The 25832-nt window shown below is 39.9% G+C and overlaps 1 protein-coding gene across 4 annotated transcripts in view; it reads left to right on the top strand.

Annotated features, from left to right (window-relative positions):
* Window positions 1-25832, top strand: part of LOC144602334 (MOB kinase activator 2-like) — a 156778-nt gene that overhangs the window by 60821 nt on the left and 70125 nt on the right. Inside the window, exon 2 of one of the 4 annotated variants that reach the window (XM_078415339.1) lies at window positions 20620-20739. The exons of 1 other annotated variant lie outside the window; for it this stretch is intronic. In XM_078415339.1, coding sequence (XP_078271465.1) covers window positions 20702-20739 — 38 coding nt within the window. In that variant the 5' untranslated portion in view covers window positions 20620-20701. Of the gene's footprint in view, window positions 1-19729; window positions 20322-20521; window positions 20740-25832 lie in introns of those variants that run through there. 2 more of the 4 variants (XM_078415341.1, XM_078415338.1) reach the window with 2 other exon arrangements.

The raw sequence follows: 25832 nt of genomic DNA on the forward strand, positions 1-25832 counted from the left end.
CCTACGGAAAATAATGAAATTATTACATTTCCTCCTCCTTCCTTGGGGAGGGGCTGGTATTGGTAGGAAGGGATGATAAAGCAAAGGAGTTGTGAAGGGAATAGTCTCTGCTGAAAGGTTTGGGAAGATGTGATGGGATCACATTGAAGGTGGTGGAAATGTCAGAGAATGATATATTTGTGGTGGCTGGTGGGATAAAGGGCAATGAAAGGAGAGACATGTGTCTTGTTTTTTGAATGGTTATTTGTAGATATAATATTTAACATATTTGCAAATGGTAGCTGCTGCTTAAGAAAAAAAATGTAGATGTGGGTATTAGATTGGTTACAATTCATGTTTTTAAGAACAGTCAATAATCGCTCTTTTTCAGGAAATCTTTGTTATTTGAGCAAAAGCAAAACAAGCCAGTAGTTGAAGGACAGTGGGTGCTCCTTTAATACTTGAAGGTGTAAATACTGAGATTTGGTGCAGTTACATTAATATATGACAGTTCAAATGACCTACAGCAACTGAAATCTTGTCCTTTTTCACTTTTTTGTGGGAATTGAACTATTTGTTTCTGTAATATTCCAGCGAAAGTGAAGTTTGGCAGAAGATTGCAATCTTGTGACGCACATTGCAAAAGCTGCTGGCAAACAGACAAACTGGAAGGTTTGCACTTTAGAGGAAAGGGAAATAATTTGTCTAGGATGATTTAAAGATATCAGTTTGTTTTGTTAAGAGTAGGGGAAAAACATATGCAGACCTGGAAAGTCCCAAATTTGTGCCTGTATGTGCTGGATTAACTGACCCTACAAATAGAAAATATCGTGAATTTTATTTTGCATTTATATGACACTTTTCAGATCTCAATGTATTACCAGCAGTAGACAATCCCTACTTTGCCCTTAGGTTTCTAGAGTGATGTTTGCTACCATGTTCTCTCCTGAAAGCTGTTCAGTGACCCTGCATGTGGGCATTAGGAAGGATAATTCAGTTTTAATGGATGGTTAACACTCACTGTCAGATCACACATATTTTTGAGTAATCTATTGGCTGAGTTACTAGAAGAAAATATGCATCTAAAATCCTAGCAAACAATGTCATGAGGAGAGGCAGAATGATCAAATATGGTAAAAAGATGTGTAAAAACATGCATTCTGTGATTAATTATTATTAGATAATTTGATTTAGTTGATGATTGGTAAAGTAGAAAGATGCATAGCTATTACTGCTTAATGGGAGAGGAGAAGTGAATGGCAAAATAAAGTTTAAGGGAATTTGAATTGATAGTTTCAGACTGGAGATGGTGGAAATGAATCAATCTAGTTTGACCAGACTTAATTCTGTGGGGAGGGGTGGTTTCCAGTTTTAACCGATCTTCCCAATTTTAATCAGTCTTCAGTTTTGATAGTGTTTCGGGTTCTTAAGTTTAATTGATGCAAATGACCTCCTCATTCCCTGATATTGTATACTTTTTGTTTTAATTGTCTTCAGGACTTCATTTTTGCGTTGGTAGCTTATGCATTGGTGCTGCCAAGTAAATAAAAAAGAAAGTGAAATCATATTATATAACTTTAGACTATGTCACAAACTAACTTTGAATGATTTTCTCATTTTCAAAATTTTTCGATTAGCATTTTCTCCCTCTTGTTCTGAAAGTGTTGTTTTCGGCTGGCGTACAGTTCATCAGTACCCTTGCCGCCTTGTAATGTACCCCCTACAATAGACATTTTTACATGAGCGATGTCCATTTAAATGAGTCAATTTAAATGGACATCACTTAAGTGAATGAGTGGCTTCTATGGACTGGCAGAATTCCAGTAGGTGCCAGTGGATAGAAATCAGGAACTCCAATTCTGGCCTTGAGGAGATTTCGCAGTGGAGCAGACAAAATGTGTAGGGAGGAAAGGGAGATGCTGGTTTACACCGAAGATAGACACAAAATGCTGGAGTAACTCAGCAGGTCAGGCAGCATCTCTGGAGAAAAGGAATAGGTGACAAAGAGCAGGAGTTCTCAATATACCACTTTGGAAGCCAAAATTTGAAAGAGATAAAAGTTGTAGTTGGGCTGGGTAATGTTTGATCCAACCTGTTCCTTACAGTAGTGCATTTTTGACAGCCCATACAGGTCCAAGTGTCCTTTAAGCCTTATTATTGCAGTAAACTTGTAAAGCAGTTTGTAAGTGGAACTTCGCTATGGGCCATAAATCCTGCAGACTTGGCATTTACCCAGATTGCTGCTGTTAGAACCTTTTTTAACTGTTTTTAAATATTGCTGAAATCTTAAAGAGTTGGAGTAGATTTAAGTTTTTTTTAAAAATTACATATTATCAGAAAAAGATATCCAACCCTTGAGCTCAGCACATCTGAGCTCTGTCCCTGGACTGAGCGATGAGTCCCACAGTGGAGCCAGGGTTCAATTGCATTACAATGAGCAGGCTCAAAAGTCAGTAGTAAACTGTGCCATGCACCGACGAGACCATAGACGAGGCAACCATTTCTCCAAACACGTGCTCTGTCTACGAGGACTTGCCTTGACTTCCTGATTTCTGGCCATGTTAAATCTCCTTCCAATTCCCATACTGATCTTTCCGTCCTTGGCCTTCTCCACTGCCACCAGAGTGAGGCCACACCTAAATTGGAAGAACAGAACTGCATGTTCCACTTGGGTAGCCCACAGCCCAACTGTATGAACATCAAATTCTCCAATTTCAAGTAATACCCCACTACCCCCCCACCCCTTCCTTCTCTCCCGCCTCCTTCTTCTCCTGATGCACTCACATTTCTCCCGCCACTCTGTAAATTGTAAATTTCCCCGGTGTGGGACGAATAAAGGAATATATTATTACAACAGTTTCTTTCCCCTCTTCCTAAAGCCCATCACCAAGTCTCCAATTGCCTTTTTATTGTCCCTCTACTCCCTCCTCCCACCGTGCTTTGATCTATATCACTCCCTCTGACTCTATATTTTATTCCTCCTCCTCCTTCCTTATTGGGCACACCTTTTGCCTCCATTTCTCTCTATCCTTTGTTACCATCTCCACAAATCTGCCAGTTGCTCCCTCTTTGCCGATATCACTTGGCAGTTATTGCTCCACTTCTACCTCTATTTTCCAGCGTTCTCCTCTACTCCATCAGACTGAAGAAGGGTCTTGACCCAAAATATCGTCTCTCCATTTCTCTCCATGGATGCTGCCTGACCCGCTGAGCTCTTCCAGCATTTTGTTTTTTGCTCAAGGTTCCAACATCTGCTGTTTCTTGTGTCTTCATGCCTTGCACTAGATGGTGGTTCTCTGTTCTTGCTGGCCAACAAGCAGCAAGATTCAGCTCATTGCGTTTTGGATGAGCTTAGACTGATTGACCATCCTGATGTGTGATCTAACTTGATATTTGAATGGAGTGATGTTTTCTTAAAGTGGGTGTCCCATTCTGTGTTGCTTTAGAGTCTTCTTGCAACACAACTTTACTGGATGTAAGTTAGCTACTGGATAAATTGGAACTGTGTTTCACCCACACCAAACTTTTCTAAATATATCCTTTTTATACAGGATGAGTAAAATACCATGTCTCTGCAATATTTTTCCTTGTTGAATTCTTAGCTTTGGAGCTTTTCATTATGTCCCCAAAATTGTGATTTTGGAGAAAAAAACATGTTTATTTGATAATTTGAGATATAAAACATAGTTTGCTTGCTTGCATTTGTCTCTTTTTCATATTTCACCGCATGCTCATTTAAAGAAGAATTTTGGCACACCCTTGACATCGGACAGCCTGCACGAACACATTACTTGAGGCAAATTCCATTTCTCAATGTTATCAGTTCTGATTAATTAACCAACATATTGAGTAATGCAATTGGTGGCAGAAAATAGCAGACTGTTTTATCTGTGGTCATGGGAAAAAGCAAGAATTCCATTCCATGTTCCAGAAGCTTGCACAAAGTGAGTTATAATTAGAGGTTTAATTTAGAGTTCTGGTATGTCCGGCAGAGTTTCATAATTTCCTGTTTTTTTTCAAGCAAACTTGCTAGATAACAATGATTAAACAACTGGGGCATTTTAAAGTGGAACTTTTGTAAATCATGATGTTTTTTAAAATGAAACTTCTATAAATCGTGTAGTGTATACAAGCACAAGCAATTCAGAATTGTGCTTTAATATTTTACATGATGGAATTTCAGGTATGATAGTTTTGATACCGGCTAAAGAATCTGCTGAGAGTTTACTTTTACCCAAAGTTTAATTATTTTGGCTGGCAACTGCAGAAAGTTGAATTAAATAATCAAGTACTGGTACAGTGATGATGACTTGGGGCAGTCCTGTTTGTCCGCATTTATGTGGCACCATTTACTTTTTTAAAAAATCTCTAATGTGCTACATCAAAGTGAAAAGGAGTAAAGAACAACTGCTGAGACTATTATGTTTACAGTCAAGGGCGCGTTGAACTTTGTATGGAATTCTTCCATTTGAGAAATATGGGAAAGTTATGTTGTTTGGAAACTTCTATATCCTATTAAATATTGTTAAATTAATTAGTTCTTGGGAAAAAAAATAAACAGATACATTTAGCAATTGGAAAGTTGGAATCCAACTTTAGGCAGCTGGAATATAGTGAATTCCTTGAAGAGTACAGGGGGTGTTGGAGTACATTTGAGGGAAATCAGGATGGCCAAAAAGAGGCGTGAATAAGATTTGGCAGATAAAGTAAACTAAATCTCTTTGGGATTGTATAATCATGTTAAGTGCAAAGGAGTAACTGGGAAAAGGAATAGGGCCCCTTAAAGATCAACCAGGTCATTTATTGTGAAGACACAGGAGATTGCAAGGTATTAAATGAATATTTCTCATCTGTATTTACTATGTATAATCACATGGGTGCTAGGGAACTCGAGAAATTTAAAAATGATGTCCTGAGGAGAGTCCACTTACTGAAGAAGAGATACTGGGGGACGTGATATGCACAAAGTTAGATAAATCCCCAGAATTTGTTCAAGTGTACTCTAGGACATCATGAGAAGCTGGTGGAGAAATTGTGGGTCCCAGATTGAAATATTTGTATCATCAATAATCACGAGTACTGGAAGAAGGCTAAGGTTATGCCTCTGCTTAAGAAAGGCTGCAAGAAAAACACTGGGAACTACAGATGTAAGAGGGCATTGCATATATGGAACATGCTACTGGAGGTAGAGGCGGCATCATTATGGCTTTTAAAAGACCATGGAAAGGTACAGGCTTGACTTGGTCAGCATGGACGAGTTAGGCTGGAGGGGCTGTTCCCATGCTGTATTAGCTCTATTACTGTATGTAGAGGTGTGTTGACAAACAAATAATGACACAATGTTGAATTTGTTAATGACCCTGATATACAAAAGATGAAATCTTGCATGCAATGGTTGGTACCCTATTAGAATATTTGAAAATAAATTGTGGCTTGTAAGGCTTGCTGGTAATAATTTCTGAAATGGGACATTTCCTTGTACTAATGCATGCTTTTATCAGGGTTCATGTAGTTTAATGGGATTTCTATCACTTATACTGATAACAAAATTTGATGTTGTGACTGAAATAAATGCATAATTTTAATTAGCTTTTTAATCATTAATTGGATCGTTCTTAGTTGATTAAGATAAAAGGTGAAACTTGTCATTTCCAAATTTCTTCTCGCCCCCCCACCCCACCCCCTCCACAATCAGTCTGAAGAAGGGTCCCAACCCAAAATGGCTCTTATCCATGGTCTACAGAGATGCTGCCTGACCTGCTGAGTTACTCCAGCACTTTGTATTTTATTTTTAAATGGGTCATCTGTTGCAAAAAGCACAGTCTCTGCCCCCTGACATTTTTAATGTGGTAATGATTTTGGTCAATGCTGACAACACATGTCTCCTCTTGCTCACTTCTCCTCCACGCCATTCCCAAGAATGTTTTAGGCGGGGAATTTGCCACAGGCAGTATTTTGATACATGAAGAGAACTGGTTAGACTTGTTTTTAAGAGATGGGAATTGCATATCTGTGTGATGCAAATATTTTTGTCATTATCAGCCCACACCTGAATATTATCTGGCTGCATATTGACTGCTTAATTATCAGAGGAGTTCTGTTTGCAAATAAACATGATGCAATCATCAACTAACATCTCTAACTTCTCACATGATGGAAGGGAATGTTTTTGATAAAGCAATCGAAGATAATTAGGCACAGGAAATTACCCTGGCAAACCCCTGCACTGATGCTCCAAGGCTAAAATGAAGATCATCAGCAACTACAAACCAAGGAGACAAGGAACTGCAGATGCTGGAATCTTGTGTAAAACACAAAGTGCTGGAATAACTTAGTGGGTCAGGCAGTATCTGTGAAGGGAATGTATCAGCGATGTTTTGGATCGGGACCCTTCTTCAAACTGATTGTAATAGGAGAGCAGAAGCTGGAAAAGTGGTTGGGATGGGACAATGCCTGGCAAGTGATCGGTGGGTACAGGTGAGGGGGGTGTTGGTTGGAGGGTGTGTGGGCAAGGCAAGAGATGAAAAGGAGGCAAAAAGATGTCAGATAAGGAGAGAAGAGGAGTGAATTATAAAGCAGAGGAAGGCATATGGGTGGAACGGGACGGGTGGGTGGGGGTGCAAAAGGGGAACAGGATAGTGGTAGAAATCGGTTGGTGGAGTGGGAGTGTGGCCCAATCAGTTCCTCTCTATTAACACTCTCTTCCACCTTCTGGAACGTCCTCATTCTGAACAACTTCTCTTTTATCTCCACTTCACTCTCTTCAAGTCAAAAGCGTACCAATGTCCTCAGCTATGCCTGCCATTTTGTTGGTTATGTTGAACAGTTCTTCTTCTTCTGCAGAACTCTTTGATTTCATCAACTTTACCACTAGTTTTCATCCTACCCTCATTCACTTGACTATCTCCGATACCTCTCTCCCTTTTCTCAATCACTCTGTCTCCATTACATCCCAACCCACTGATGCCCGCAGTTATCTTGACAGCACCTCCTCCCATCCTACCTCTTGCAAGGATACCAACCCCGACTCTCAATATTTCCTTCTCCACCCACATCTGCTCCCAACATGAAGTTTTCCACTTTCTCTCATTTAGAGGTGTCCTCTTTCTTTAGTAAACGTTGTTTATCCCCCTACTGTTGTGAATGGATCTCTCACCCATGTCTCCTCTGTGTCTAGCAGATCCACTCTCGCTCCTCTCAGATGTAACAAAGATCGAATTCCCCTGGTCCTTCCCTTTCACAGCACCAGTCCCCACACCCAACACGTTGATATCTGACATTTCTGCCATCTTCAATGTGATCCTACCCCAAGTCACATCTTATCATCTCCACCTCTTTATGCCTTCCACAGAGACGACTCCCTCCTTGGTTCACTCTTCTCTTCCCCTCCAAACCGCCCCCTCCCCAGGTACCTTCCCATAAAACTGCAGGAGATGTTACACCTGTCCCTACAACTTCTACCGCATCTTGATCCAGGGACACCAGCAGCTTTTCAAGTTGAGACAAAACTTTTCAGGCACCACTTTTAGCCTCAACTACAGCATCCCGATGTGGCCTTCTTTATATCAGCATGACCAAGCATAGACGAGGCAATTGTTTCTCTGAACAGCTGCGCATGGTCTACCAAGGCGTGCTTGAACACCTAGTCGCTAGCCATTTCAATTCCCCTTCGCATTCCCATATCTGCCTTTCTGTTCTGGGCCTCCTCCATTGCCAGAGTGAGGCCATGAGTAAACTGGAGGAACAGCACCTCATATTCCACTTGGGTACCTTACAATTCCACTGTATGAATTTTGAATTCTCCATTTTTAAATAACCCACGCCTTTCCAAACCTCTTTCTTGTGACATCCCCCACCCCAATGTGCACCCATTTCTCCTACTATCCCATCTCCCTTTATCCTTCCACCTATATCCCCCCCTTTGGCTTTACATTTCACTCTTCTCTCCTTATCTATCTCCCTTTTGTCTTGCTTTTTCAACAGTTTTCATCGCTCCCCTTTGTCCACCCATCTGCCAATCAAGCTCCGCTCACCTGTATCCAGCGATCATTTTCCAGGCGTTGTCCCATCCCACCTCTTTTCCAATCAGTCTGAAGAAGTGTCCCAACACAAAAGATCACCGATCTATTCCCTTCACAGATGCTGCTTGACCCGCTGAGTTACTCCAGCAATTTGTGTTTTAACTACAAAAATCATGTTCTGAGTCTGATGAGATTATAGAGCATTTTTCTCCCTTTATCTGATTGTCTTCATTTTTACTGGAGCCCTTTGATGCCACACTCGAGTAAATAGTAATTTGATGTCATTCTCATCTGCTCCAAAGTGTTATACTTTTTTTGCCCTTTTGGGGCAAGACTATATTGCGGTCTGGAGTTGAGTGGTGTTAAGTATAAATGATAATTGAGTTTACTCAACACTAGGTATTCCTTGGTGGTACTGATGGTCATTACATTGCAGGCATAAATTTGCAGCTTGTCGTCTACTGGCCACTCATGAAATAGCTGCTGCAGACATTGTTTATATAGTTGTACAAGAATCGTAGCTCAAACATCCATTCCTTGAGTTGCAATGTGGCTCAAATACTGCGTTTTGTTTATTTGTTAATGGAATTATGTAATAGTTTAATTTATAAGTCTGCATAGAACAATTTGGTTCAAGCTAGAAATTGGGTAGACCAGGGATAAATGGATCAATACTGCAATGTATTTGCATGCAGCACATGACATTGGGATCCTACAGCTCCTGCAGAAGCTGAAGGAGTAAAAAACAAACTGCAGAGGAATCAATGGGTCAAGCTGCATCGGTGGAAGGAAATTGACAGACAGTGTTTTGGATCAAGATCCTTGAAGCTGAAAGATCCCATTGCAATTCATATAATTGTTGGATATAAATGTTGTAAAAATTGTTTTCCATTTTTGAATTTTTTCCTTCTGATCATTAAAGCCATGTTTCATGATATATTTAACTTTATTATTAATCTAGGCAGGAACATTCTATACTTGTGTGCAAAAATGTAAATTTGCTGCATTTTTATTTGTAAAGTTATTGTGCATTACTACAGTGTTATCTAATTTAAGATTTATGCTCCAACCTGTGCATTATATATAATGTATTTCCCCAATGCGTATGTTTCTAATTAAGTAATTGCACTTAAGACCTAATATTTTAGTCATTGGACAAGCTCCGCACTTGAATTAAAAAACTGCAGATACTGGATGATGGCCACCTCATCACGTGGCTGTGATGTTTCCAGAATCCAAGAGGGTTTATCGTAAGAGAATACAGAGATCACAAATATTGTGGATAGCTGTGAAATCACTACGTTTTAAAAACAAAATTCTCATTGTTTGGTCTCATTGGTCCTGATTATAAGGGTATGTTCCTAATTTAATAGATATTGCAATTAGTTCTGTTAATTCTAAGGTTTAGCCTAGTAATTTTGATGTTTTAATGTACCGTTTTAAGGCAGCCATAAACACCAATTAATAATTACACGTAAGTAATGTAATGCTCACAACAGTGAATTGTAAGCATTACTATATTTTTTCAGATATCTTTGCCCAACTATTCTACTTCACCAAGAATGCAAGAAAGTAACAGGGAAATTATTTTGTAATTTTTCAATAGTCAGGCTGTCAACTAAGTTAAAAAAATTGCAAGTCTGGCTTGTTAGTCCCACACAGGATTATGTACCTTGGCCAAAATGTATTCCTCAACTGATGTGAGAATATTTGGGCATTGAACTCATTGTTCTTGAGGATCACACTGTGGGCACATTATCCAATGTGATGATCTGTTTTCCAGTGGTGCTAACGCTTCAAGGTATTTAATTGAAGTCACAATGGTCCTACATAAATGAAAGTTCTTCCTTTTCTTTACATCCTTTACTGTGATGAAGGTTCTGTCATCAGCTCACTGCTTCTTAATTGGATGGCTAAAGTCAGTAATGAAATCAAAGGCTCAGACAATGAGAGCTTATGGAAGACACGCAGCAATTCCTTTACTCTGCAGACATCCTTTATTTTGTGAATTCAGCTAATCAATCTTCACGGTAAAATAGTTTTCTTGCTTTTCTGAAGGACTTGGTGCCTACTAAGCGCACATGGTACGTGTACTGTTTGCTGGGATCGATATTAATTCAGCAATATGTTATCTGTAAACTAACTGCTGTTACTCGGAACTGTAACTGGCCTCTTAATTGGGCCCCATTTTCCCAATGGGTTTGACAAGTTAATTGCTGGAAAGATTCTGAGTTAACTCAAACCAGTGAAATGTTTGTTCTTCGGGAAAAGCAACTACTTATGAATTAATGATCCAATACTTGGGTGTGCTGGATAGTCTGGAGGATTGTTTTGTCTGGCAGCGGAATGGTATTTCTAAGGGGCATGGCAGCTTAAGGATGGGTGGGTGAGGGCAGAACCTTTTAATTATCTGTGGGACTGTAAAAGTTGTTCTTGACTGCACTGTTTATTTATTTTAGTGGGTGGAGCAAAAACCTGAAATGGTTATGTCTCTGTTTGGTTTGATTAAGTTACAGTATGTTATTGTTACTCATACTTGATGTTGGAAATCCACTAGTGCCCCACTTAGTGCTACCTGCAGAGCAAATTCATTATATGATCCTTCAGTCTAACTGGGTACATACCCCCATGTACTTAAAAAAAACATCTGCTCAGGCTGCATATTGCTGTGATGGGAACCTGATGTAAACCCCTGTCCTTTCCGCTACTGTGCACTACTGTTACAAATACCTGATGCAGTCTCTTGTCCTTCATGCTGCTGCTTATGAATGTGTCGGGAATCTATGAACCCGGCCCCTCCTGCTGGTAATCCCCCAACAACAATGGATCTGTACTCAGCGTGGAAAGACTACCTTTGTGAATTGGTATCCATTGAACCAGAGAAAACCGTGTGGCCGCAATGCTTAGATGTGGGGCTTGGAGTTGCCTTCTGACAAATATATAGAGAGTGGGGACTGGCAGCAACGTCTCCATGTTTTGACAGACTTTGATTCAATGGTCTCTTTGATCACTACCAAAAGGCAGAGAACTTAAGATCCAGACCATCTGTCAATACATAGAGTAGAGGCAGCAGCCCCACTTTCTTTCTGCCAGCCAAAATGCAGACCTGACCACCACATCTCAACAACGTTTGCTCTGGCCCTCCCAATATGAGAAATCGCAGGCAACATCTCCACAGCATGTTGGGGTGATTCTTCGCTGCAAGAACATTAGTGGTGGCCTGTAATTTTTGCCAGGTTCCCAGCATAGCAGCGCACGACAGTTGGGAGGACAAGGTTTCCTGTCAAGTTTCCAGTGCCGAAAAAGGCAGGAATTTGTGGCAAGTTTTGTTATTTACCCAACTCTATATGCATAAAGCTATAATGAACCTTTTAGAACCGATTCTATTACATGCTTTACAAAGATTTCAATGGATATTTTTAATGTGGAGATTGATACATTCTTGATTGGTATGGGTGTCAGGGGAGAAAGCGGGAATGGGATTGAGAGGGAAAGGCAGAGTAGATTTGATGGGCCAAATGGCCTAATGCTGTTCCTTTAACTAATGAACTCCTGGGAACACCTCATGAGCACCAAATTATGTACCAATGTACATTAGTCAATGCAGGCTAACATTTTACCTTTTGATATCTAGTAGAGCTGTGAGTGCATGTAAACCTAATTGAAGTTGTAATTTTGTATTAAAAATGGTTGAGAACCATGAACATATTGCAATCCCATAAATTATCTTTTGGGCAAATGTTGAAGCATGAGGCTGCATTTTTAAGAGATAAGACGTCATGCTTCTATCTGAAGAAGGGTCTTGAACCGAAACGTCACCTGTTCCTTTTCTGCAGAAATGCTGTCTGACCCGCTGAGTTACTCCAGCTTTTTGTGCCTATCTTCATGCTTTAGAAAGATTGCAGTCCAGTAACTTTTACTATATTAGTAATTGTTTGCCTTGTCTCCTTTAATACCACTCCTGTTAGTCTCTTTACAACCTCAGGTACTTAACGTGTCAGATGTAGAAGCCAAAGGGGCAGCCAAAAACATTTTGTAACATGGCCATATATGTGAATTAAACTGATGGGCGTCTGCTGTAAATAACATTTACTCAATTTAGAGCTCTTTTAGTGAGGGATTAAGTTATTTTTTTAACTTAGGGGTCAAAATCATGTTTGCCTGTTCTAACAGTATGGCTTTCTTCGAAAAAAATAGTTCATTGACCATGACTTATTTTGGGTTATCACAAGCACATTGCTTAAGGTCTATGTTTCTTCCTAATTACTTTCCCTCAGTGAAACAATTTTCAACATGAGCTCTGAGGCAGTCCTGATATTTAAAAAATAGCGATTTTTAGACTCCCATTGAAAGTAAGCCTAAATCTGCTTCACATTATCTATAATGATTCAAAGCATGTTGTGCATCTAGCAACTGATGCATGCAACTGATAAGATTTAGTTCTAAACTAGTTAAAACTAGAATAATGAGTACAAACAATAACTTCACATTTACCATTAAATCTTTCTGTGAATTCAGTTACTGTATTTTTCCTTGGACTTATTTGAAACCTAATTCACAATGTTTAATACCCATTATGTGATCTTAACTGATTTTAGAATTTGAAGCAATGAAATTAATGATCTGCTCAATTTCCTGCCTTCTTTTGAAAATGTTATAATAAATCAACTAAAATTGCAACTACTTGGAGATACGGTTTTAAAATTAATATTCATATAAGACATCACCAATCTTCTGAAAACTCTGGAAAGACGAAAAGTTATTGGATTCAGTTGATTGTCATATACCCACAATGTATTTTATTGGTGTATGAGCAGATAGCCATGGCATTAATTTTTGGGGGAAATAAAGATATGTTTCAATCCTTTGCACACTCAGAACTAAAACCAGATGTAACCATCAGGTGAGCAGGGTTTGAAAGTAAGGGATAATAGTGTCACAACTTTAATTCAGTTTTTAATTAGCTGCTGTGGTGTGTGCACTGAAGGGTGTAAGTATAGAGTTAAAAGGCTTAGAGGGAATTTCAAAATTGCTCTTCACGTTTGCACCTCTCCATCATTATTAGACTCTTGAATAGATCTCTCGTGCTAGGGATGACTTTCAATCTTCCAACTTACCTTGTCGCAGCATTTGTATTTTATTATCTGCGGTTTCTCTGCAGCTCTAACATTATATTCTGTATTGTTTCTTTTCTCTTTTGCACCACCTGGTGTAGTATGATTTACCTGGATAACACTGTCTTTGTATACTTGAGAATGAACAAATGCCAATACCAAACCAAACATCACGTCAACCTATCTTGCCACACCTCTTTATAACTGTTAAGTTTTTTTTTAATGTACAAATACGGTAAGAAACATGTACAAGGTAAATCTTGGTTTCCATAGCATTAGAGGGACATAGATACAAACAACATGTAAAACTTAAATTATGCATAAACTATACATAAATCACACAAATTATACAAGACAGTGAAAAGGAAAAGACTGCAACAAAACAATACATTAGTGCAAAAACACAATTTTTTAAAAAAGAACAAGTCCCTGGTAGCGCAAGTGATGGTCTGCAGTGTTCCATCACTAAGGTAGGATTAGGGTTACGCAGGTCAGTTCAAACATATGATGTTAGTTGGAAAGTAGCTCTTCCTGAACCTGGTGGTGTCGTCCTCGGGCTTCTGTAACTCCTTCTTGATGATATGCTAGGGCAGGTTTGAGATTGATAAGGAAATGGGCTGATGCTCTTGAAGAACATTAGGGTGGATATGTCATCAGGGCATGTTGGGATCTATCCCAGGTTATTGAGGGAGGCAAGAAAGGAGATTCCAGAGGCCTTGACAAGGATCTTTCTTTCTTCTCTAGTCATTAGTAACATCCCGGAGGACTGGAGAGAGGCCAATGTTATTCCTTTGTTTAAGAAAAGAAGTAGAGTAGAATCCAGGAACTATAGGTCGGTGGGACTCACACTAGTGGTAGGGAAACTGTAGGAGAAAATTCTTCAGGTAAGGATTTACTCCCATTTGGAAGAGAAAGGGCTAATTAGGGATAGCCAGTGTGGCTTTATACGCAGTTGGTCGTGTCTCACAAACCTGATTACATTTTTTGAAAAGGTGACAAATTATATATTTTGAACAGTTTTTTCTAATTCATGTTTTAAGAACTATGTTCCGTTGGTTGATATTTATGCACACTTGATATGGTGCCATTATATCGATGGAGATGTGGGAGAATAAAATGGCATTATAGGAATGGAGCTAATGGGTGCTTAATGTTCTGCATGGACTCGGTGTGATCATACTGTTCGATTCTGACTCTTTTCTGTCCGTGTTTTCAAGCCGAAGATGTAGATGCAATAATATTTATAGTATCCCATACTAGTAAGGAAAATTAGAATTCAGACCAATGGAAAATTAAGTTTCCATGATGTAAATTTGCCAAGTTAAGTCTTTGTCTAATTTCTGAAAATATAGTCAAGATTTATAATTTGTCTGCACATGCCAAGAAATTGAGTCAACGATTTGACATTTTTGCTTTCTTTGTAAACGTGCATTAGCATAGTTGAGCTTAATGTCAATGTTTTGTCAGCCACCTAATTTAATGCCAAATTCTTTTTGTGATCAGCCTTCATCTCTCTCTCTCTCTCTCTGTTCTTCTTAAGGATCCCAGCACTAAATTTGTATATTTTGACAGACTCATTGGCTACAGGAACCTGATTCTATTTTAGTTAGGTCATGAACAACTGATTTAGTGTTTCACACAAAGTAAATGGTGTTGTGACCCACACAAAAAGTAATCTAAATTAGTGAAAACAAAAATCTAGAAACAAGAAGACAAAAATCCATTCAACAAATATTTAGGCAAGTCCTGAGATGAAATTTCTGGAAGTGAAATGGGCTGAAGTGAAATGCCCTAAAGTGAAACACTGCAAAAAATGGCAAATGCTGAAATATAAATATAAAATATAAAGTACTGGAGGAACTCAGCGGGTCAGGCAGTATCTGCGAAAGGAATGGATAGATGAAGTTTCAGGTTGGGGCCTTCAAACTGTTAGGAGATTGAACTTCTCGTCTTCTCTACTTATCAGACTACCTTCTGTCCTCTTTTCACCTCTCGCCTTCCACTGTTCTGCCGATCAAGGACCTCTAGCCTGTATCCACCTATCAGTTACTTGACATTGGTTAATAACTTACATTACTTCTTGATTGAAAGGAGAGAAAATCCAATGAAACCACTTAACTCTTTGTTTGAAAGCAAAAGCATATAGACCCCCCCTACTTTTAGCAATGTACAGTGTGAGGTTTCTTGGAAAATAACTTTCCTTAATAAATTGCATATTTTGCTCAAATACGAGGTCTCTGAAACAACTTTATGGTATAATATGAAGAAATTGCAACTGAGTTCCTATTTTGCAAAATTGTACATGCAAAGTATGATTGTTGTATTTTGAGCCACTAGAGACTGAGGCTGCTGGAAAATACTTCTGTTTCATGAAAGTAGACATTTGAAATAAGTAGACATTTGAAATGAGTAACTTTTTTTAAAGGGGCAAATGTGTGCACTTAAATTGATGATCTATGAATGCCAAACAGCATGGAGACTCAAAGACGTGGTTTCAAAGAAATACCTTTCCTAGACTGTGAAACAAACATCTGCCACACTTTCTCAGTCTTCTTACTGCGTTAACTTTACTCGAGTACTTAAACTGTATATTCCTGAAAATATAGATATTGTAAGAAACCATTATTGCACGAATGATGTGTGACGACTCTGCTTTTACTATGTATGACATTCATATAATGCTATTGGAAACCGTGTGGACATATATTATTTCACCGTTTACTTTCCGTGAGCGTTGTGCCCAGATAAAGATTTGCCATGAGTAATGCTGCTAATTTCGTTCAGCAGCTTTTTTATACTGTGCTCCTACTGGGTGGAACTGTCTGGCACATAAATTTCATCTTTCAACTTCACATTCAGACCTCTTTTAATTTAGCAGAGTTTCCAAATGCTGATGACAGATCATGCCTCTCCAAGTGGGATTTAGTCACTAATTCAAACAAGCTTTATACAAAGGGAAACTTGTTATATTGAACCACTGTTAACATAACCTTCATTCAGAGGGAATGCAAAAAGAAGCTCCGTAGACATAGGAACTCCGCCTAAAAATAATTCATTGTTCTACCAGTTTAATAAAATTCTAAATTTGACGTGATAGAACTTAGAAAGGTTGAACATAGGAACAGGCTCTTTGGCCCATAATGTATGTGCCAAACACAAATCCATGGTAAACATCTGTCTGCACATGATCCACATCTTTCTATTCCCTACATATCCATTTCCTCATCTGAAAGCCTCTTAAATGCTACTGTTGTATCTATCTCCACCACCAACCTGGCTGCATGTTCCAGGCTCCCACCACTCTTTGTGTAAAAAAAAAAACTTGACCCGCACATTAAAAAAAACTTTGCCCCTCGTACCATTAAAGCTATGCCCTCTAGCTTTTGAGATATCCACCCTGGGGGAAAAAGTTCAAACTGTCTACCCTATTTATGCTCTCATAATTTTTCCAGAGAAAACAATCCAAGGTTGTCCAACCTCACCTTGTAGTTAACACGCTCCAATTTAGATTTAGATTTTTAGATTTAGAGATACAGCGCGGAAACAGGCCCTTCGGCCCACCGAGTCCGTGCCGCCCAGCGATCCCCGCATATTAACACTATCCTACACACTAGGGACAATTTTTACATTTACCCAGTCAATTAACCTACATACCTGTAACGTCTTTGGAGTGTGGGAGGAAACCGAAGATCTCGGAGAAAACCCACGCAGGTCACGGGGAGAACGTACAAACTCCGTACAGACGGCGCCCCTAGTCAGGATCGAACCTGAGTCTCCGGCGCTGCATTCGCTGTAAGGCGGCACGGTAGCGCAGCGGTAGAGTTGCTGCTTTACAGCGAATGCAGCGCCGGAGACGCAGGTTCGATCCTGACTACGGGTGCTGCACTGTAAGGAGTTTGTACGTTCTCCCCGTGACCTGCGTGGGTTTACTCCGAGATCTTCGGTTTCCTCCCACACTCCAAAGACGTACAGGTATGTAGGTTAATTGGCTGGGTAAATGTAAAAATTGTCCCTAGTGGGTGTAGGATAGTGTTAATGTACGGGGATTACTGGGCGGCACGGACTTGGAGGGTCGAAAAGGCCTGTTTCCGGCTGTATGTATATGATATGATATGATATGATAACTCTACCGCTGCGCCACCGTGCCGCCACAATCCAGGCAGCATTCTGGTAAACTTTGTCTGCACTGTCTCCAAAGCCTCCATATCCTTCCTGTAATGGGGCAACCAGAAATCCAAATGCAGCATAACCAAAGGCCCATAAAGCTGCATCATGATTTTCTGCTAGATTCAATGTCCCGAAAATAGGTGCAGGAGTAGGCCATTCGGCCCTTCGAGCCTGCACCGCCATTCAATATGATCATGGCTGATCATCCAACTCAGTACCCCGTACCTGCCTTCTCTCCATACCCCCTTTAGCCACAAGGGCCACATCTAACTCCCTCTTAAATATAGCCAACGAACTGGCCTCAACTACCTTCTGTGGCAGAGAATTCCACAGATTCACCACTCTCTGTGTGAAAATAAACTTTCTCATCTCGGTCCTAAAAGACTTCCCCCTTACCCTTAAACTGTGACCCCTTGTTCTGGACTTCCCCAACATCGGGAACAATCTTCCTGCATCTAGCCTGTCCAACCCCTTAAGAATTTTGTAAGTTTCTATAAGATCCCCCCTCAATCTTCTAAATTCCAGCGAGTACAAACCGAATCTATCCAGTCTTTCTTCATATGAAAGTCCTGCCATCCCAGCAATCAATCTGGTGAACCTTCTCTGTACTCCCTCTATGGCAAGAATTCTACTCCTATAACTTGTGAACTTGTCAAAGGCCTTTTGAAAATCCAAGTACACAACACCCACTGACTCTCCATTGTCTATCCTACTTGTTACCTCGTCAAAAAAACTCCCAACAAATTGGTCGGGCAAGATCTCCCCTTAACAAAACCATGCTGACTTCAGCCCATTTTATCATGTGCTTCAAGTACCCCGAAACCTCATCCTTAAAAGTTTTACCCACCACAGAAGTCATACTGCCTTATAATTTCCTTTCTTCACCTCGCTGCCTTCTTAAACAGTGGAGTAACATTTGCGACATCTGTGACATCTGATTCCACCATTGAATTCCTGACTTAAGGGACAGGGAATGTGGTTGATCACCATTGACAAGACGTTCACTGGACCAACCAAACAGATATGTAGAATTAAGTAGAAATCAGAGTCTGGGTATTCTGCATCAGTTAATTCACTTCTTGACTCCCTTTACACATACACAAGGTACAAGGCCTAAATCAGTTGGAATGCTCTCCATTTTCTTGGATGCATGCAACTCCAGTGGCATTCAAAGCTTAGCTCCACCTAGAATGAAGCATTATGTTTAAGAGACATTCATTGCATCTGTTCCCAGTGAATCGTCACTGCAGTGTGTCAAACCTTCAAGATACATTATTGCATCTCAGCATGTTTTTGACAAGAGAATGCTGGACTAGACTATTTACAATTTATGACTTGTTTGCCATATGTTGTACCAAGTGCTTGAAACTTTTGCAGCCAAGTTTGGAAAGATTTGGAATACACGATTGTTCTCACACTGCTTTGTAAAATTGATTTTGCTACAAAGAATCATGTGAAAAATATTTTAACTTGAGAAAGGATTGCGATTAACATATCTCTTAAGAAAATTATATATTTTCTGAAGAATGCCTGAGGAAATTTACCATGGTGTTTTATGTAGGAATCTTAATATTTTCTTTCCTTGAATTTAATTAAACTTCATCTTTGTGATGCATCAAATGACAAGTTAGTCAATGGACATGAAATTCTCTTTAAGGAACAAAGGATAAATTGACCAGCAGATAAACTAGGATAACCAACACCTGGCACTGTTTATGGAAAGATGGTGTCAGGGGATCATTCCTCTCTTCCTCCCCTTTTGTCTGGGTAGTTGTTCCAGAATGTAAAGGAACAACGTAATGTTGGTAAAACCAAGTTACAAAATGAATTTCAAAATTTGTGATGAATTTGTTTTTATTCCTTCAACGAAATAAATTACACTTTGCTTCACTGGAACTGTAGTACTTGAAAGAAACTACCATTACACCTCAACTGCTTTAAGTATTTAATGACAGCCTCAGTAGGACAGTTAAATTATTTAATAATACAAAGCTATATTTAAGAACCACTGGCTCGAAATACTATCGGTTTCTTTTATACTACACAATTTGACCGTTAAAGGAAGGCATGAAATTTGAGATGACCATGTGCGGGAGTCTTTATATTAAGCCCTGGGGACTTGGGCCTTTGTATTTCATATGGGAAGGACTCCAGATTTTGCCTGGTTTAAGACAAAGTAGCTTTTTAAAAGTTGAAAATTAGCTTTCTACGACAGTTAAAAAAAAAAAATCCCTGTAAGAATATACGAACGGATTTCTTTTATTTGCATGTTTTTATTCCCGCAACTCTCGTGTTCAAGATTCTCATTTGTACTAAACGAAAATAAATCGGGAACCAAGTGGGCAGCACTTGTAGGGGAAATTCAGTGGACAGGAAGGAAAACGGAGTGGTCTAATCAGAGACACTGCATCTGTGATTTATACGAGGCAGCGTGCCCAGGGAGAGAGCAAAACACGCTCCTGTGCCTCGCTGCTTGCAACGGTCGTGTGTTCCTTCCACCATCACAAAACTGTTTGTTTTTTAAGGAACGCTGTCGCAAAACAAAATGCTCGTTTTGCTTCGAAGGAAAGCTCACGATTCATCTGCTTGATTTCCGTGGGAATGAAGTGAACTGCTTAGCTCTCTTAGTTTATGGCCAGGAAAAGAGGACCAATGGCAACGAGGAGCAGGTAGCTTTAAGCAGATGTAATAGTTTAAATGAACGGCCGTGACAAGCTATCAACGCAATTAGGCTGGCAGGCGTCACTTTTTATTTACGTGACTTATTGGTGTTTATTAAAAGAAATCGTGGCCAGTTACATCCGAGACAGTTCCCCGGATTGGATCTGCTGTTTGCCTCCAGTAATTGATTGCCACTAGTGTTTAATTAACGCAGTCGAGCCCAACTCGTTTTCACTGCTTTAAGAAGGAGGTTGCAGGAGCTTGCAAAATAACTTCAACTGCGAAATAATTTGTGTATTAAAATCAGTCTGGATTTCCTTATACGACTCCTGTCAGCGAACATGAGGCTGAAGAGGAATGGATCGTACACATTGCACAGGTACAGTTAATGATCGTCACCTTTGTGTTGGTGCCTTTTAAAAGTAAACAGTGAGGTAGAACCGGGAACCGTTGTCGAGTAGCGATTTGCATTTTGTTCCGATCGTCCTTGGATCCTATGCAAGCCTGAGTAAACACGCAGATATTGCGTGTTTGAACTCTGCGCCCAGTCCCCTTCACGCCTGGGTTAAAGATTAATCGGTTTCGGAAAGTTTACCATTCGTGTATGTGTGTGAGAAATGTTTCTGTCTTTTCCTTCCCCGCTGCATTCACCGGGGGTTGTACGATCCTCTGGGCAGAGCAGTCGAGGAGGAAGTTAGTGCAGATCTTGGGAGCAGCATGTGAAGACCAACAGGAGGTAAACAGACCGGCAGCTTCTCAATGGACATCCTCTTCTGCTTCGATTGCGTCTTGTTTAGGTACTATCTGACACGACGTCTTGTGTGCGTCCCCCCCCCCCTCTTTTATGGTTGTTCATCGTAATTTTTTAGATTGTTAATTTATGTGACATGGTTTGCTTACCCTGCATAATGATAACAATTAGTTTATGTTTAGACGCGGTCCTTCACATACATTACGCCATTCGAAAGGCACCAGCTTCGCATTTGCAGCCTCTGGTTGTTTTGTTTTCTCATTGAATTTCATTGAAAATATTGAAAGTCGTCTCTATGGTTGGGGTATTGGCTACTTGGGTTGAAATTTCACTTAAGATACAATGTAAGTTATGAAGTTAGTTTACATCCTAACATCGTTATGTACATTTCTACCACTTACATCCTGAATCACATTATTCTGATTGATCAGCTTAATTAAGGTGTTTTAGATTAATGGAAACTGAGAATTGCTTGCCCAATGCAGTGTTTTATAGTACTTCATTTTAGGGTGAACAGAGCATTTATATGGAAATGATTCTGTTCAAGCTGAATTAAGAGCCAGTATATTGGGAAATTAATTAATGTGATACAACATTGCAAACAAAGTACATGTCAGAGGAAATAACTTATTAAAAAAGTTTTTTTATAAGAAATAATGCAAGTTAGAAAAGTGTAATTAAGAAAAGTTTAACTGGTTATTCTACCATGTTTGATTATTTTTGGAATACATTCAGGCATATCTAGTATATTTCCCATGTTTGTATTCTTTCTTTCACTTCAACATTTAATATGGATTAGTGCTGCTATATACTAACTTTGCTAATTCTTGATTCTATAAAATCTTGATCTTCAGTGTTGAATAGTTTCTAGAATTCAATCTTTTGTATCTACAGTGCCCTCCATAATGTTTGGGACAAAGACCCATCATTTATTTATTTGCCTCTACTCCACAATTTGAGATTTGTAATAGAAACAATCACATGTGGTTAAAGTGCACATTGTCAGATTATAAGGCCATTTTATACATATTGGTTTCACCATGTAGAAATTACAGCAGTGTTTATATATAGTCCCCCCATTTCAGGGCACAATAATGTTTGGGACACAGCAATGTCATGTCAATGAAAGTAGTCATGTTTAGTATTTTGTTGCATATCCTTTGCATGCAATGACTGCTTGAAGTCTGCGATTCATGGACATCACCAGTTGCTGGGTGCCTTCTCTGGTAATGGTCTGCCAGGCCTGTATTGCAGCCATCTTTAGCTTATGCTTGTTTTGGGGGCTAGTCCCCATCATTTTTCTTTTCAGCATATAAAAGGTATCCACAATTGGGTTCATACCGGGTGATTGACTTGGCCACTCAAGAATGGACTATTTTGTAGCTTTGAAAAACTCCTTTGTTGCTTTAGCAGTATGTTTGGGATGATTGTCTTGCTGTGGAATGAACTGCCTGCCAATGAGTTTTGAGGCATTTGTTTGAACTTGAGCAGATAGGATGTGTCTATACATTTCATAATTCACTTTACTACTACCATCAGCAGTTGTATCATCAATGAAGATAAATGAGCCAGTAGCTTCAGCAGCCATACATGCCCAGGCCATAACACCCCCACCACCCTGTTTCACAGATGAGGTAGTATGCTTTGGATCTTGGGCAGTTTCTGCTCTTCTCCATACTTTGCTCTTGCCATCACTCCGATATAAGTTAATCTTCATCTCATCTGTCCACAAGACCCTTTTCCAGAACTGTGGTTGCTCTTTTAAGTACTTCTTGACTGTAACCTGGTCATCCTATTTTTGTAGCTAACCAGTGGTTAGCATCTTGCAGTGTAGCCTCTGTATTTCTGTTCATGAAGTCTTCTGCGTACAGTGGTCATTGACAAATCCACACCCGACTCCTGAAGAGTGTTTCTGATCTGTCGGACAGGTGTTTGGGGATTTTTCTTTATAGGGAGAATTCTTCTGTCATCAGCTCAGGAGGTCTTCCTTGGCCTGCCAGTCCCTTTACGATTAGTAAGCTCACCAATGCACTCTTTCTTCTTAATGATGTTCCAAACAGTTGATTTTGGTAAGCCTAAGGTTTAGCTGATGTCTCTAACAGTTTTATTCTTGTTTCTCAGTCTCATAATGGCTACTTTGATTTTCATTGCACAACTTTGGTCCTCGTGTTGATAAACAGCAATAAAAGTTTCCAAAGGTGATGGAAAGACTGGAGGAAAGACTATGTGCTGTGAGCTCTCTTATACCTGCATTAAGGAGGCAATTAAACACACCTGAGCAATTACAAACACCTGTGGGGCCATGTGTCCCAAACATTATGGTGCCCTGAAATGGGGGGACTATGTATAACCACTGCCGTACATAACCATACATAACCAAACATTATGGAGGTCACTATATATAATAGTTGGGATATGTCATCAAAAGTAATACAGCATGGAAACAGGTCCAACTTGCCTATGCTTGTCAATATGCCCAATTAACCTCATCCCATCTTCTTTCCTTCATTGGAAGAATTGTTTGGAACACATTAATTGTTTGCTGGTACAGAAGTGGTACAGATAAGATTAAATGCTTTTTTAAATTTCAAAATATACTTTTCGAGAAATAAATATATACAAAATATGTTCCTTACAAAACCATCCAGCATTCTCGGAGGCTATATATACATTCATTACAATAAATGCACCAATTACATAAAATTACCCTCCACCCCTGCCACTCGTGTGGCCCACTGGCGTGGAATTCCTTCCCTTATGTTGAGGGGCGTCTCCACCACACCCTGCCCCCAATGTCCAGCTGCGGAAGGACCCTAGACTGTGGCCCTCCCCCACAGAGCCTTGCTGATGGCTGCACCAAGCTTCAGTGCATCCTTTAGCACGTACTCCTGCAGACTGCAGCGGACCAGTCGACACCATTCCCCGACGGACATCTCGCTCCGCTGGGAGGTCAACAAAGCTCGGGCAGACCAAAAAGCGTCTTTCACCGAGTTGATGACCTTCCAGCAGCACTCTATGACAGTCTCTGGATGCGTCCCTGGGAACAGTCCGTAAATCACAGTCCTCTGTGATTGAGCTATTCGGAATAAATCGTGACGGGGAACCTTGCAAACTTCTCCAGACTCTCTTTGCAAATCCACACTCTGTGAAGAGGTGGGAAACCATCTCCTCTCCATAGCAGCCGTCCCGAGAGCAGCGTGCGCTGGTAGTGAGGTTCCGACGGTGCAGGAAGGATCTGACTGGGAGGATTCCCCTCACTGCCTGCCAAGCCAGGTCTTGGTGCTTGTTGATGAGTTCTGGCGATGAGGCATTTCGCCAGACAAGATGGGCAGTTTGCTCTGGGAACCACGCCACAGGATCCAAGGAATCATTTCCCTGCAGGGCGTTCAGTGCTGACCACTGCCCGATGGACTTGTGGTCAAAGGTGTTGGTCTGGAGAACCTTTCCACGAACAGATGGTGTGGCAATGTCCAGCAGACTGGCACATTGTGTGGCATCTGCGCCAGGCCCATCCTTCACAACACCGGTCGGTGACAGGTAGCAGGTAGTGTCACTTGGTGCCCACGTGCCTTGGCTCTACGCTCCCGCTATTAAACTGCTTTTTGAATAGAAAGGGACTGTAGACCTGATTTCCCCTTACAACTAACATCCAGGGCAAGATTGACTCCCTTTATAGCTATGAAAATCGTAGGTTCACAGTTGTCACTTGTTAATTTGGCAAAAAGCCAGGTATGTAGGGGAGTGAAGCAGACATGTCTTTCTTTGAATAGCTTGTTTTCACCCAGAATATCTTTGAAATGTATTTCGTTTAAAAAAAAAAACCTGATCAGTTTTGTACCATTGCACAGAAAGATCCCAACCCAAAATGTTGTCTGTCCCCAGATGCTGCTTGACCAGTTGAGTTTATCCAGCACTTTGTATTTTGACCATTGTACAGAATACTGTTCAGACTTAATTATTTTGTTCTTTATTTTATGTCTACAATGCAACATTTAATTTCTTAGTTGCATTGAATTAATATACCTTATTGATTGAAACTCAAATACCAGTAGCAAAAAAATGCATTGTCACTGTTTAATATAACCAAAACATTTTCTGCAAATTTCAAATTGTGTTCCAAGATGTTAGGATGATGTTACTTTGCATGATGCTGCATCTATAATCACATCTTTTGTGATCTTAGGGGAACGTGCTTCTTGGCTATTGTGGTGTTCTAAAAGTTTAATCATTATTGCTGTGTAGGGGCAGTGCTTCATTTGAATTGATACAGAGATTAGATTTTAAAATATTGTGTGTCACGAACTTGGAAAATTATGTTGTGAGAGAACTTTCTGCACTGGAATTAATAATGCTGGACAATACTGCTGTTATAAACAGAAATGTCTGGATAATGTACACTTGGTTTCTCTAATAACTGAGTAAATAAATACTTATCTGAGGAATACAGACCACAAATTCCTGAATGTGGCTAGTTTGCAGTTGTCTGTTCTCGCAGAATAGAGTTGAGATAATTTACTGTAAAAGGAGAGAAATGGTTGATTGCCATACAGTACATTGATCTCACTAATGGTTATTGTTTTGGAAAATGTGTGCTGGAAAACTGATCAATGATTATCTTGCATTTTAAAGATGATTTTCTTGGTGAATAATGGTTGAAGGGTTAGGCTGGGATCGCTGCCTCCCAGAACGTGGAGAAGAAAATTTAAGAAGAAAACTCACTCGTATTTCAAAAATCTTAAATGATTAATTATTACCTGGGCTTATCATATCATATCATATCATATATATACAGCCGGAAACAGGCCTTTTCGGCTCTCCAAGTCCGTGCCGCCCAGCGATCCCCGTACATTAACACTATCCTACACCCACTAGGGACAATTTTTCACATTTACCCAGCCAATTAACCTACATACGGTAACTTATCAATCTGAAGAAAGGTCCCGATCTGAAATTTCACATATGTTCTCCAGAGATGCTATTTGACCTGCTGAGTTACTCCAGCACTTTGTCCTAACTTGAAAGGCTCGATGTCTAGACAAAAGCAACTTATTTCCACTGCTCAACAAATCACTCTTTCACGCCCCCTTTCCAGAAATGCTGCCATGTATTTCTTGCTCTTTATTCTTCCTCATTCGATTA

The sequence above is a fragment of the Rhinoraja longicauda genome, chromosome 18, assembly GCF_053455715.1.
Source record: "Rhinoraja longicauda isolate Sanriku21f chromosome 18, sRhiLon1.1, whole genome shotgun sequence".
Taxonomy (NCBI): Eukaryota; Metazoa; Chordata; class Chondrichthyes; order Rajiformes; family Arhynchobatidae; genus Rhinoraja; species Rhinoraja longicauda.